This window comes from Naegleria fowleri, assembly GCF_008403515.1.
Source record: "Naegleria fowleri strain ATCC 30894 chromosome Unknown tig76, whole genome shotgun sequence".
NCBI lineage: Eukaryota > Heterolobosea > Eutetramitea > Acrasida > Naegleriidae > Naegleria > Naegleria fowleri.
In genome coordinates this window covers 68,744-80,035 of record NW_025408008.1, presented here as the reverse complement: position 1 = coordinate 80,035, position 11,292 = coordinate 68,744, and the positions used below count along the sequence as shown (strand labels likewise).

The 11,292-nt window shown below is 36.3% G+C and overlaps 8 protein-coding genes across 8 annotated transcripts in view; 6 read left to right on the top strand and 2 right to left on the bottom strand.

The window, feature by feature from the left end:
• FDP41_010183 (uncharacterized protein) overlaps positions 1 to 656 on the top strand; it is a gene marked incomplete at both ends in the record, with an annotated part of 3,431 nt that extends 2,775 nt beyond the window's left edge. Inside the window, 2 exons of the mRNA XM_044700453.1 lie at positions 1 to 3; positions 71 to 656. The exon at positions 1 to 3 is cut by the window's left edge and continues 359 nt beyond it. Coding sequence (XP_044556293.1) covers positions 1 to 3; positions 71 to 656 — 589 coding nt within the window. The remainder of the gene's footprint in view (positions 4 to 70) is intronic.
• An 879-nt stretch (positions 657 to 1,535) lies between these two features.
• Positions 1,536 to 3,789, top strand: FDP41_010182 (uncharacterized protein; the record flags this gene model as incomplete). Its single annotated transcript, XM_044700452.1, has 2 exons — positions 1,536 to 2,406; positions 2,531 to 3,789. 2 exons carry the CDS (start codon positions 1,536 to 1,538, stop codon positions 3,787 to 3,789), a joined length of 2,130 nt encoding a protein of 709 aa, XP_044556292.1.
• A 23-nt stretch (positions 3,790 to 3,812) lies between these two features.
• On the top strand, positions 3,813 to 4,190 carry FDP41_010181 (uncharacterized protein; the record flags this gene model as incomplete). The annotated part of the gene is made up of 1 exon (XM_044700451.1): positions 3,813 to 4,190. One exon carries the CDS (start codon positions 3,813 to 3,815, stop codon positions 4,188 to 4,190), a length of 378 nt encoding a protein of 125 aa, XP_044556291.1.
• Positions 4,191 to 4,416: 226 nt separating this feature from the next.
• FDP41_010180 (uncharacterized protein) lies at positions 4,417 to 5,965 on the top strand (the record flags this gene model as incomplete). Its single annotated transcript, XM_044700450.1, has 2 exons — positions 4,417 to 4,845; positions 5,126 to 5,965. 2 exons carry the CDS (start codon positions 4,417 to 4,419, stop codon positions 5,963 to 5,965), a joined length of 1,269 nt encoding a protein of 422 aa, XP_044556290.1.
• Positions 5,966 to 6,258: 293 nt separating this feature from the next.
• FDP41_010179 (uncharacterized protein) lies at positions 6,259 to 6,855 on the bottom strand (the record flags this gene model as incomplete). Its single annotated transcript, XM_044700448.1, has 2 exons — positions 6,259 to 6,365; positions 6,417 to 6,855. The coding sequence occupies 2 exons, from the start codon at positions 6,853 to 6,855 to the stop codon at positions 6,259 to 6,261; spliced, it is 546 nt and encodes a 181-aa protein (XP_044556289.1).
• Positions 6,856 to 6,872: 17 nt separating this feature from the next.
• FDP41_010178 (uncharacterized protein) lies at positions 6,873 to 8,676 on the bottom strand (the record flags this gene model as incomplete). Its single annotated transcript, XM_044700447.1, has 2 exons — positions 6,873 to 7,903; positions 7,989 to 8,676. 2 exons carry the CDS (start codon positions 8,674 to 8,676, stop codon positions 6,873 to 6,875), a joined length of 1,719 nt encoding a protein of 572 aa, XP_044556288.1.
• A 411-nt stretch (positions 8,677 to 9,087) lies between these two features.
• On the top strand, positions 9,088 to 10,134 carry FDP41_010177 (uncharacterized protein; the record flags this gene model as incomplete). The annotated part of the gene is made up of 3 exons (XM_044700446.1): positions 9,088 to 9,541; positions 9,640 to 9,752; positions 9,850 to 10,134. The coding sequence occupies 3 exons, from the start codon at positions 9,088 to 9,090 to the stop codon at positions 10,132 to 10,134; spliced, it is 852 nt and encodes a 283-aa protein (XP_044556287.1).
• Positions 10,135 to 10,679: 545 nt separating this feature from the next.
• FDP41_010176 (uncharacterized protein) lies at positions 10,680 to 11,237 on the top strand (the record flags this gene model as incomplete). Its single annotated transcript, XM_044700445.1, has 2 exons — positions 10,680 to 10,908; positions 11,053 to 11,237. 2 exons carry the CDS (start codon positions 10,680 to 10,682, stop codon positions 11,235 to 11,237), a joined length of 414 nt encoding a protein of 137 aa, XP_044556286.1.
• Positions 11,238 to 11,292: the final 55 nt, after the last annotated feature.

Here is an 11,292-nt window from a genome sequence, read left to right as displayed (position 1 = left end):
CGAGTGCAAGAACAAACATGTCAATGATTCCGGCGAAATGGATGCCCAATGATTTTATCATTCATTGTAGCGTTGCGAGATTTCCGGATTCTCCATGTGCCTCTCTCACCATTGAAAATAACAAATTCTCAACAATCTCGAATTATGTTGTGAAAATTGTGACATGGGCTCCAGTAAGACATTTCTATGGAGAGAGATTTGTTTTTAGATTTAGTGGATTGAGTGTGCCACAATCTTTTGTGAATAATACGATGATTCCTATAACTTTGCTGGATGGAACGACAGCTTTGGATACCACCGCTAGTATTGTAACTGTCTCAAATCAAGAGTTCACAATGACGATTCTGGCAAAGGAATATATCAAATCAGGACAGGTTTTGAGATTTTCATTCCAGGCAAAGAACAGTGCGCAAATTGGTGAATTTCAAACATTTATTAAGGTTGTAGATTCAAAGAAAGCTCTGGTCAATGCTTATGAAAGGCCTATTGAATTCTCAAATAAGATTACCAGAGATGGAAGTTCATATGGTTCACCAAAGCTATCGAGAAGTACAGCAGCAAGTTACGGATCGTTACAATTTGGTAGTATCTATTCTGTTGCAACAACTTTAGCATTAATCATGATGGCTCTAGTAATGGTTCTTGTAAACGAATAAAACTTACATGCAACCTAAGTGTGAAATAATGTTTGGACAAACCATATAACTCAAACTATTGATGAAACAACTATTTGTTCTTATTATCTGAAAGAAAATTTTCATTTTCATGGAGAAGGATATTGAGGCCTTCCTTTTTCCTTCTGTCCGCGACCATTGATCTGTTAGAAGTCGCAAAAAAATCATCCAACTTTGTTCGCATCTCACAAAAAAATATCTTTGACATCGTCCACCAAGGAATGTCAACCAACCACCGACGCTCTGTAGGTGCAGGAGAGGAACCGAGTCATCATCAGCGCTTAACACGTTCTCTCTTTGTGTTGGCGATCGCTTTGTGGTTGGTATTGTTGTTTGTTGATGGAATTGTCATCACGGCAACAACGATGAGAAATAACCCCACACTAACCATTTCATTCATTCCATCCACGACCTATGTGAATGATACTTCAGGAAAGCCAAAACTCTCTGTGACGATATCAAACTATCTTTCGCTCTTGCAAGCAAACTTTAGTTACCAAATATTTCAAGAAGTGGGTGGTTCTAATATTTCAATCACACCGCAATTATCAACTTCCACACTGACCGCAATTTGGGACAACATTTTTCTCCTCCAAGGTTTGAAATTGTGTTACCACCAGTGTTCACCATGGCTGGAAATTACTCGGCTCAAGTGTTAGCCAAGAAATTGAATGGTCAAAATATCAATTCATGGTCCACGAACAAAATGATCATCAAAAGCTATGACGAATTTACATCTTTTGATAACTTGAGAAAATTGTCATTGGTTGATTTGGAACAAGCATCGACAAATTCCTTACTTTATGCATTGACTTCAAAAAACAAAAATTATTGGACTCACTAACGATGGCTCTCTGTGCCATGAATCCAAATACTTCATCGCTCCATGATACCAAGTCATTGGTCAACTCATTTAAGTCTGTTTCTTCATTTAAAAAGGATTTAACACAAATGAGTGTTGGAGGAATTACTGATTTCATAAGCGATTATTCAAAAATTATGGTTTCTCTTTCGAAGAATTATGCATCCAATCAATCTTCCAATTCTGAGGTTGATTCCATAAGTAGTTATATTGATACGGTCCAAGATGTGTTGGATATTATATCAAATTGCATGACGGCATTGCAATCATATACCAATGACAAGTATAGCTCAGTAATCGAAAATATGATTTCAGTGACAGCATTGACGACAAACACGACAGACCCACATGTTTTGAAAAATGAAGCTTTCGAGGTAGTGATATTACCAGATTTGACGAATCAAACAAGTAACCAACCTCTTGCACTCAATGGAAGCATCACCATTGCAACGCCAGATTCATTAATTTCCAAAACTGCTCAATCAGGAAAGAAATTATCATTAGGAAGTGTCAAGTATTTATATAGCTCAAAGATCGTACCAAGTCAAACCGTACAATTTGAATTTAACTCGACCACAACAACAATCATTGCAGATACTTCGCAAGATTTGTTGAATACTATTCAATCTCTTTCGAACAATTTCACAAGCAATTCCACCCTATCAACCAATAATTCATCATCATCTACCCCATTTGTTCGTGTTTCCATTTCTCCAATTATATCTGTGGAATATTTACAGAATGGGTTGATTACTGCTCTCACCAATTTGTCAAAACCTATCCGAATGAACTTTCCAGCTGTCAACACTTCCATGATTTCTCAAATTGAACAATTTACGAAACCTTTCAACCTCAAATATAACTTTATATGTATGTATTGGAATGCAAACTCCTGAAGGCATGGAAATCGAATGGATGTGTCACACTTCAGAAATCGAGTGATTCAATTACATGTGAATGTGATCATACTACCAAATTCACTTCATTTATTGAGTTTTCACAAGCAACGCGTACAAACTTCTCATCAGACCCACAATTAATGGCTCAAATTATCATTTCATACATCTTTATCATTTGCATTGTAGTAATCTTTGTCGGATTGCTTATCATGTCAAATATCAAATCTTTACCAAACAACCAATTAAGAGTCGATGGATTTTCCCATACCTTTCACTGATTGCTCTCTTCATAGAAAATGCCTTTTCCAATATTGTCTCAGACTCGATTACACTTAGCATTAATAATGGAACGTCAAACATTAGTTATGATTCTGTGAATATTATCAGAGACGTGTCTGCCATGGTTGTAGTTACATTGGTCTCGTTGGCGATTTGGAATTTTGTGCTGAATCACCTTAGATACATTCTATTCAGATACATGTACGAAATTATGTTTAACGAGAGACAAGTATCTTTACAACAAGTGTCACCATTTTTGAAACTCATTTCCAGGAAGAGATTTATGATGCTTTCAAATTGTGCCATGAGTGTGTGTGTGATTGCTTATTTTGTCATTTTCATCTCATTAACAAGAACAAGTGTCATTATATCAACAACATATTCATGGATTATGAGCCTGTCATTTTTTGTGTTTGTTATGATCATGACAATATGTTTAATTGGAATTTATTTGTTTGATATCTATATGGAATTCAAGTATAAGCAAATATCGAGTGAAATGCAAAATGTTGGAAAGGATGTCTTATCTAATGCAACTTCACAAACATCCAAATTAGAAAATTTCGTACAAGGAATCACAAAATCATTTCCTAAAACTGGTGTAAAAGGTGTTCAAGTGAATTTGAATTTCTATTCAACTTCATCTTTCCTACGAAGATTGCAACATTTCTTTTCTACCAATGACAGATTATTCTTTAGATTAGAGGCTGTCATATTTTTCACATCGATTGTGTTCTATATTGTTGCTTATGCATTAGGTTTTTCTGTTCTATCAAACTCCTCAACAAGCTCAATCACAAGCACTTATTCACAAATAACTACCTCCGATGATATGAACACAATTCTCCAATTGGCGTTCAATTTGGTTTTTCAAACATTATTTGAAGCTGGATTTATCATTTCATTTGGTGGATTGGTATTTATTGGTGCATTTATTAAGAACTCCAAGAATGTATCAACAAGAGACGCATCATCTTCAACAACTATGAACATGGATCAGAATGAACAGGATGATGTTTCTAAGCTTTTGAAAAATCCAAGCGCCAAAAAGTATTTGAACAATTTTGTAAATTAGAATTCTCGTTAGAGAATGTGATTATGTGGAGCAAAGTCGAAAAGTTGAAAGATTTACTGAAAACACATGCAGACCGTGATCTCTATCAAAAGATTATCGAAGAATTGGAAGATTGGAACGAATGTCACTTTTCATCAAGTTCTCGTTTTGAGATTAATTTTTCTTCACAAACAAGAGAAAAGTTTGAAAAAGTGAGAAAAGAATTGAATGCTCATCATCATGGCCAATCCTCAGATGAATTATTGAAACAAGTTTCAGACTTTGCTCAAAGTGCAAACTTGGAACTACTTCTGAATCTCAATGACACCTATTCGAGATTTATTCTCACTTCTGAATACAAAGCACTCTCAAGTATTGAAGAGATTGTCACCGAGTTGAACGAGAATAATAAATTCCAGTAGTGATCGATCACTCTTTTTTGAACCCAATATGTGAAAGTGTCAACGAGAGTTGCTTTTTTACAATCATCATAAAAAATGAGCAACCTTTTACTGTTCTTTCCGCTTGTTGTGATGACCATCATGATTTCATCATCAACCAATGCGATGGAAATGATGGAAGGGGACCAAAAATCAAACAATATATTATTCTCAAAAGTTCAATCATTGTTGGAATGTATCGGAATACATGACAAATGCTAGAAGTTTTTTAAGAGAGATTGGAAATGAGCAATGGATACCTGATGACTTTGGATGTTCAAATATTTCGTTATGGACGAATTATGGAATTCAGCCTGTTTTAGTGAGATCGGGTGAAGTTGTGTGGTATTATAGTTTTGTGGTTTTTGAGAATATTGGAAAGAGCTATGATGTTTGCACGAAAGTGAGAAGATGGAAAGAATCTCTGCAATTATCATGTGATGCTCTGTTTTGTGACTTTAATGGAACTACAGACTTGGTAACGTTTATTGAAAGAGAGACAAATTTTTCAACAACAATATACGATTGGATCAATTATTGTCAATATTGTACGAATGATAGAACCCTGAGATCCTACAAACAACAGAATTCATACAGTCCAAGTAACTTGAAAACATGTATTTCAAAAGATGAAAAAGTGAGTGAAATGCTGAATCAATTTCCGAGCTCAATAACGTACTGTGGAAACTACCAATTTGGAATACCGTTCATCGTTAACAGTACTGCCATCGAACCGAATGTATTACTCGGACACTACTCGTACATTTGTTATTGTATAGATGGCGATTATTTTGCGCTCAAGTGTGAAAATAATCCCTCTAATTTTGCAGCAAGACAAGCCATTGGCGCTGTGAACTGTATTCTTCATGGACTTTCACTGCTCTTGGCCTTTTTTCAACATTTATTCCAAAAATTAGGACATGTATCAAGCGAAAGAAAATACTCAACGGAGTGACGATATCAAGTGTGGTATTAAGCGAGTTTGTACTAACTTTGCAGGTATATTTGAAGTCGCCTACGCAACAAGTACTACATCTACCGTCATTGGTAATATGGGAATTGCTATGGTTTTTGCAAGTCTCTTTACGTGGGTGTTGAGATGGGTATCATTGGTGTTGCTTATCAAGACCAAACGTACCAGAATGGTCATAATACTATACAGTCTATTAGCAATTTTGTTCATTTTGGTTGGAATTGCTCTGCCAATTGTCATGACAATACTTGGAGACTTGAAATCGATTGTTCACTTTTTCTCCTACTACTCAGCTGCAATGTCTGCAGGGACTGTATTCTTATTCGTCATTTCATCAGCATGGATTTATTGGGCAATGAAGCAAATTTCAGATGTGGACATTTTCAACTCTTCCGTAAGTAACTGTTTTCGTTGTGACTCAATTATTTACTTTTTGGCCATATCGAATTCTCTAATAGTTTTTGAAATTTGTAGGGTTGTTTGCCGTGTCTTGTTTCCTATTTTCTTTCTGTTATATGGTTATATCGACAGTACCAGGTGGTTTTTCAATGGATTAATTGCTGGTGTTATTAACATTGCCATTCATTCTTCGCTTGTCGCCATCTCAAACGGGTTAACGTACTCTGAATTTGATAAGGAAGATTTTTATGAATGCTTGAATTATTTAATTTGCAGAAAAGCCAAACATGAAAAAGGACAAATAGAGAGCACACCAATGTCAGCAAATTCTGATCCAAATTCTTCCTATTACTCACAATTATTAACCTCTGAACATGAAAAATAATCTGTCTGATTTCAAGTGCAAATCACTACTAGTATAAGTTAATCAATGGCAACAGAAGACAGGTGTAGAGATTCATTGGATAGAATAAGGATTTCATCAAAACTTCTTTTTCTTCATCATAGTATGATAGCTCAATAGAGCAGTTCCCAAATGATGCCCTTCATACTTGGATTTGTCATTTAACACCTTCAAAATATTGAGAATACGATTAGTTGATTCAGCATCTTCAGGGTGTTTTTCTAAGTGTGTTGTAAGAATTTTTGAGATTCCATGATTTCTTTCCAAAAATGATACTATCTGGACATGGAAGACAAATTACGATCTTCAAATATTGAAAAGGCGGCTTCAAAGTCTTTGAATCTACTGTTAGTCTTTTGCTGTTCTAGCTCATACATCCATTCTATGCACAAGGGTACGTTAGAACAATGACTTTGTTGCTTGACTCACTTACCGTCTCTTTCAAAATTGTTTTCTTTCATGACTTCATAAATGGAAGAAACAGAGCCATGGAAGGTTTCATTCTCAATTAACAACCTCTCCACTGGTCTCACCACGAATGCGCTTTTTCCTTCAGCACAGACAGAATTTGAATCTGCTAAAATATGACACTTTCGAGCGTGACACAACGACGCGAGTTTCTTTGAATTTTCAATCAATGGACCCACAATACTGTAAACTCTCATTTGATTTGTTCCTAGATTTCCAATATTAGTCTTTCCAGTCGCAATACCAATACAAATATACGCTTTTCCGAAATTCTTCAAAGCACTTTCGAGAGTCTTTGCAATTTTCAGAGATGCATCCATGGCTGCCAGGTTGGGCTTTCTCTTGCCTTGTGTGAATGAGAGCCGATATTCATCAACGCCAAGCACTTGAACATCAGCTTGCATGGACTTGGAAACCACACTTAATCCATTGGCAATTTTGCAAAAACATGAGAGATTTCCGAGACTGTCACGCTTTTAAACATGTCCACAATTCGGATCGTCACAACACTCACTTCCTTTTCGATCAATCCTAATTTGAATAAATTACCATGAGGATCTAATTTCTTATTAATAAGACTGCTGCCATTACGAGATGAGAATGAAAATCCGTGACTACTTAATCCTACCATAGTGTGCTGCTCATTATGGACTGCTATTTTAGAATTCGATTCATGCAAGGTATTTGATTTGCGAGGGTCAATGATATTTTGCTCCTCTTCCTCCATGTTTCTCAACTGATTAAATATTGCCTCTGGTAAGAAGCTTTTGAATTCATTAAGCCACGCAACCATGTCATGAAGATCTTCATAAATCGAGTCAATCTCTTTAAATCTTGACGACGTGAAGCTCATTTTGTCGAGATCGAATTTCTTAATTTTCATAAACTGGTTTTTCAAATACCTTAATGGATGAGTAATTAAGTAGCCAATAACAATACTCATTAGTAGACCTATGAAAATGACAACAGTAGCAATAGCTATTGATATACCAGTATTGATCGTAGAAGTTTTAGTGACGTCCTCCATATAAATCACCATATAAACATTCCAACTCAAATTTTCAAGCTCAAAGTTCATGCGATAAATTAAATAATCGACACCCATACTATTGATTTGAAAACTGTCTGGGGTATTAGATAGTGCTCCGTATTTGTTTGCAATATCTTTCATAAGAATTCCTGCATTTCTATCTGTCAACTCAAACAAGGAGACACGAGATATCTTGTTCAGAGCGGTTGTGTTAATAGAACCTCCAATAACCATGCCAGAGGATTCTGAGACCAGGACATAACCATTTCCAAGAAGCTTCAATGACGAAAGGAACCGTTCAATTGAGAGTAAAGAAATATTGACTTTGGAAATACCAACCACGCTTTTAGTCTTATTGGCAGCGTATAAAACAGGATCAAATAACTTGGCAGAATAATACATCACTGAGGTGCTATTGGTAACTATTAATTTGACATGTGACATTCAAAGGTGGCGAAAGTTTCAAGCATGTCACAATTACAAAAAGTGTTACACTCTTACACTTACCAATATAAGTATCCCCATACACTCCATCTCTTTGATACAAATCAAAATATTTCATACTTGTGACATAGTAGTCTCTTTGTGACACAATGAATGGTGTCGTCTGATTACTAAAAATAGAGACCTTGGATCCATCAGTCTCATTAGCATACCACACCTCTACTCCAATCATACCTTCTGGTTTATAATACATGATGAATTGTTGGTTTGAAACGCCATTTTTAAAATATGTCAAATTCGTGTATGAATAGAATTCATTTGGAAAATAGACACCAAATCCTGAGAAGCGATAAATTTCATTCTTCGTCCACAAATAATTCAGAGCTCTTCTTCCAATAACACCACTGTTGAAATCTTCTGCAATCGTTTTAGCCAATCCTGAAATGGGTGAAATTTCTCCTTTCAAGTACACAATAATCTTATTTCCAACTTGAGAAATTAAGGAATTTGACAGCTCTGTAAATGTTTGATTGGAACCAATAAATGAAGCTAACCAAATCAACACTGAACATGTCACCAGTAAAGCAATGATCATTAAAATAATGACCACTCTCAATGAAAACCATCCTTCAAGAGCAACAGGTTTCTTATCCAAAATATTTCCAGAATTGTTGGGTGTTTGAAGCAATTCTTGATTTACAGAGTCGGTGGATGAGGTGGTAGAGACTGTGGGAACAATCTTTCTCGTCATGATCTTTTACAATTTTTTTGTATTTCGTTGTTGAAATCGAAGAGTCTAATGGAGAGAAGTTTTACATTTCGGCAGCTCCCGAAAGAGATACATCTCTAGCGACAGGTTTGTATTTGATTTCTAGGAATTGTAAATTATTACATTTTTTCTTTTGGCCACTTGATGGCCATGTTTGACAAGAGAGAGATTCAACGCGTTGACTACTTCATTGTCTCACTTTGTCCATTCACAGAACTCATTCACCGGAGGTGCCTCACATCATTCTTATCCTCTCACGAAAGCACATTTTTTTCATAATCCTATTGGTTGGTTATTATAATCGCGCACATTTGATCATCAAGTCTGTATTCAAGATTCAAAAGAACGAGCTGAAAGTGGGCAAACTCTCTCAAATCATCATCCTTACAAAAAATGTCCAAACTCTTCCTCTGTTCCGTCTTGTTGGTGTTCTTTGCGGCTTGTTGTGTGCTCGCTGCTGATTCAGAGTCGTTGCTTTCTAACGGAGCTACTTTGGTCGTAAACACGGATTCTTTGAATGTCCGAAGTGGACCATGTACCAACCAAGGAGTGATTACAAGCCTTTCACTAGGTACTTCAGTAACTTATATTGGTGAAACTGCGAGCGGATGTGGTTATTCTTGGCATAAAATTAGAGGCAGCTTTGGAGTTGGTTATGCTGCTTCTCAATATTTGAATGAACAGTCAAACAATGGTGGTTCTTCTGGTGCTAGCATTACTGTGGATCAATTGAAGGCTTGTATGCCTGGATTGTCTGCAAGCAAGGCTAATATTTATATCAATTATTTGAATGATGCTTTGAGAACTGGTAACATCAACACTTGTTGCAGAAAGAGTGCTTTCTTGGGTAAGTTTTTTGGTGTGGATCTTGAAAGACTGTGAATTGACAAACGCTGTCAACTAATTTCCATTTTTGGTCAACTCACTGGCGTCAACGAAAATCAGCCCAACTTGCTCACGAGTCTGGAGATCTCAACTGGTGGGTTGAATTCGCTTCTGGTGCTGCTTATGAAGGAAGAAAGGATCTCGGAAACATCTATCCTGGCGATGGTGTCAGAGTAAGTAGTGATGAATTATATATAACATTCACAATACATCGTTTGTATTCACACAACAAATGCTTGAACTCAACCATTTGAACCTCATTATGAACAGTATAAGGGAAGAGGCCCAATTCAAATCACTGGTAGAGCTAACTACAGAGCTGCTGGTCAAGCCATTGGTGTTGATTTGGAAAATAATCCAACCAGAGCTGCTGACACTGATGTTGGTTTTAGAACTGCTGTCTGGTTCTGGAATTCTCGTTCATTGAACCAATATGCTGATCATTGTGATCAAGCTAACTTTGATATCATCACAAGAAGAATCAACGGAGGATACAATGGTAAGGCTGACAGAGATGCCAAGTGGAGACGTGCTAGAAGTGTTTTGGGTTGTTAAACTTTTGTTCATGTTGCTTTATTTATTGTATTTTTACCCATAAACTTCAAATTGTTCTACAATTAATTGAAAAAGGTGTTTAGTTTCTTGATGATTGTTAGTGTATTGAAGCAAAACAATAATCTGCGTACGGTGAATCCAACTCATCTATCAGGATTTGTGCGATTTCATTTGTTTAAATCACCCTTAATCTGTCGATAAAACCAGATCGTGATAATAGCATTTTCCATTGTCACTAATCATTACTAAGTTTCTGTAAAGTGACATCGTTTCATGAATGAGGACTTTTTCTGAAACCAAATAGGCTTTCCTCCATTTCTCAATTACAAAAATCAGAAAAATCTTGATTACTATAACCGCTAGGGCAAATCAAACTTCTGAAGTCGCACTTTTAGCACAATCATTGAACATACGTTCGGGACCATGTACCAATAAACGAGTATTGGCTTCTCTCACGCAAGGCAAACAAGTCACTTACACTGGTAAAACAGTGAGAGGATGTGGTTATTTGTGGCATTCTGTCAGAGGTGCTTTCGGTTTGGGATATGCTGCTACTCAATTCTTGTCCGAGAAGAGATCCTCAAAAACAATCACCAAGCAAACCAAGTGGACCATCCAGTCCAAAGCCAACTGCTGGTGGTTTGACTGCTGCTCAATTAATGAGATGCATGCCAAATTTGAGAACAAGCAAAGCTGTTACTTATATCCCATATTTGAATGCTGCTATGAAGAGTGGAAATATCAACACTTGCTGCAGAAGAAGTGCTTTCTTGGGTAAGTGTTCCAGCATGATCTTACGTGACAGTGTCGAACTCCTTCGATATGTTATGATATATTTTCTGTCAATGCTGTTGACATGGTCATGATAACAACCATCAAATCGTCAAATTCAAACATAATACCATACATCATGAATAGCTCAATTGGCTCACGAAAGTGGTGATCTAAACTGGTGGGTTGAATTTGCTAGCGGAAGAGAATATGAAGGAAGAAGAGATCTCGGCAATATTTACCCAGGCGATGGTGTTAGAGTAAGTATCTATCACCTCTTTCAATACGGTAATATCAAATACTATTCTTCTACTGAACGAATTTTAAATTAATGAAATAACAAAATCTCACAACAAAAACAACAACAGTATAAGGGAAGAGGCCCAA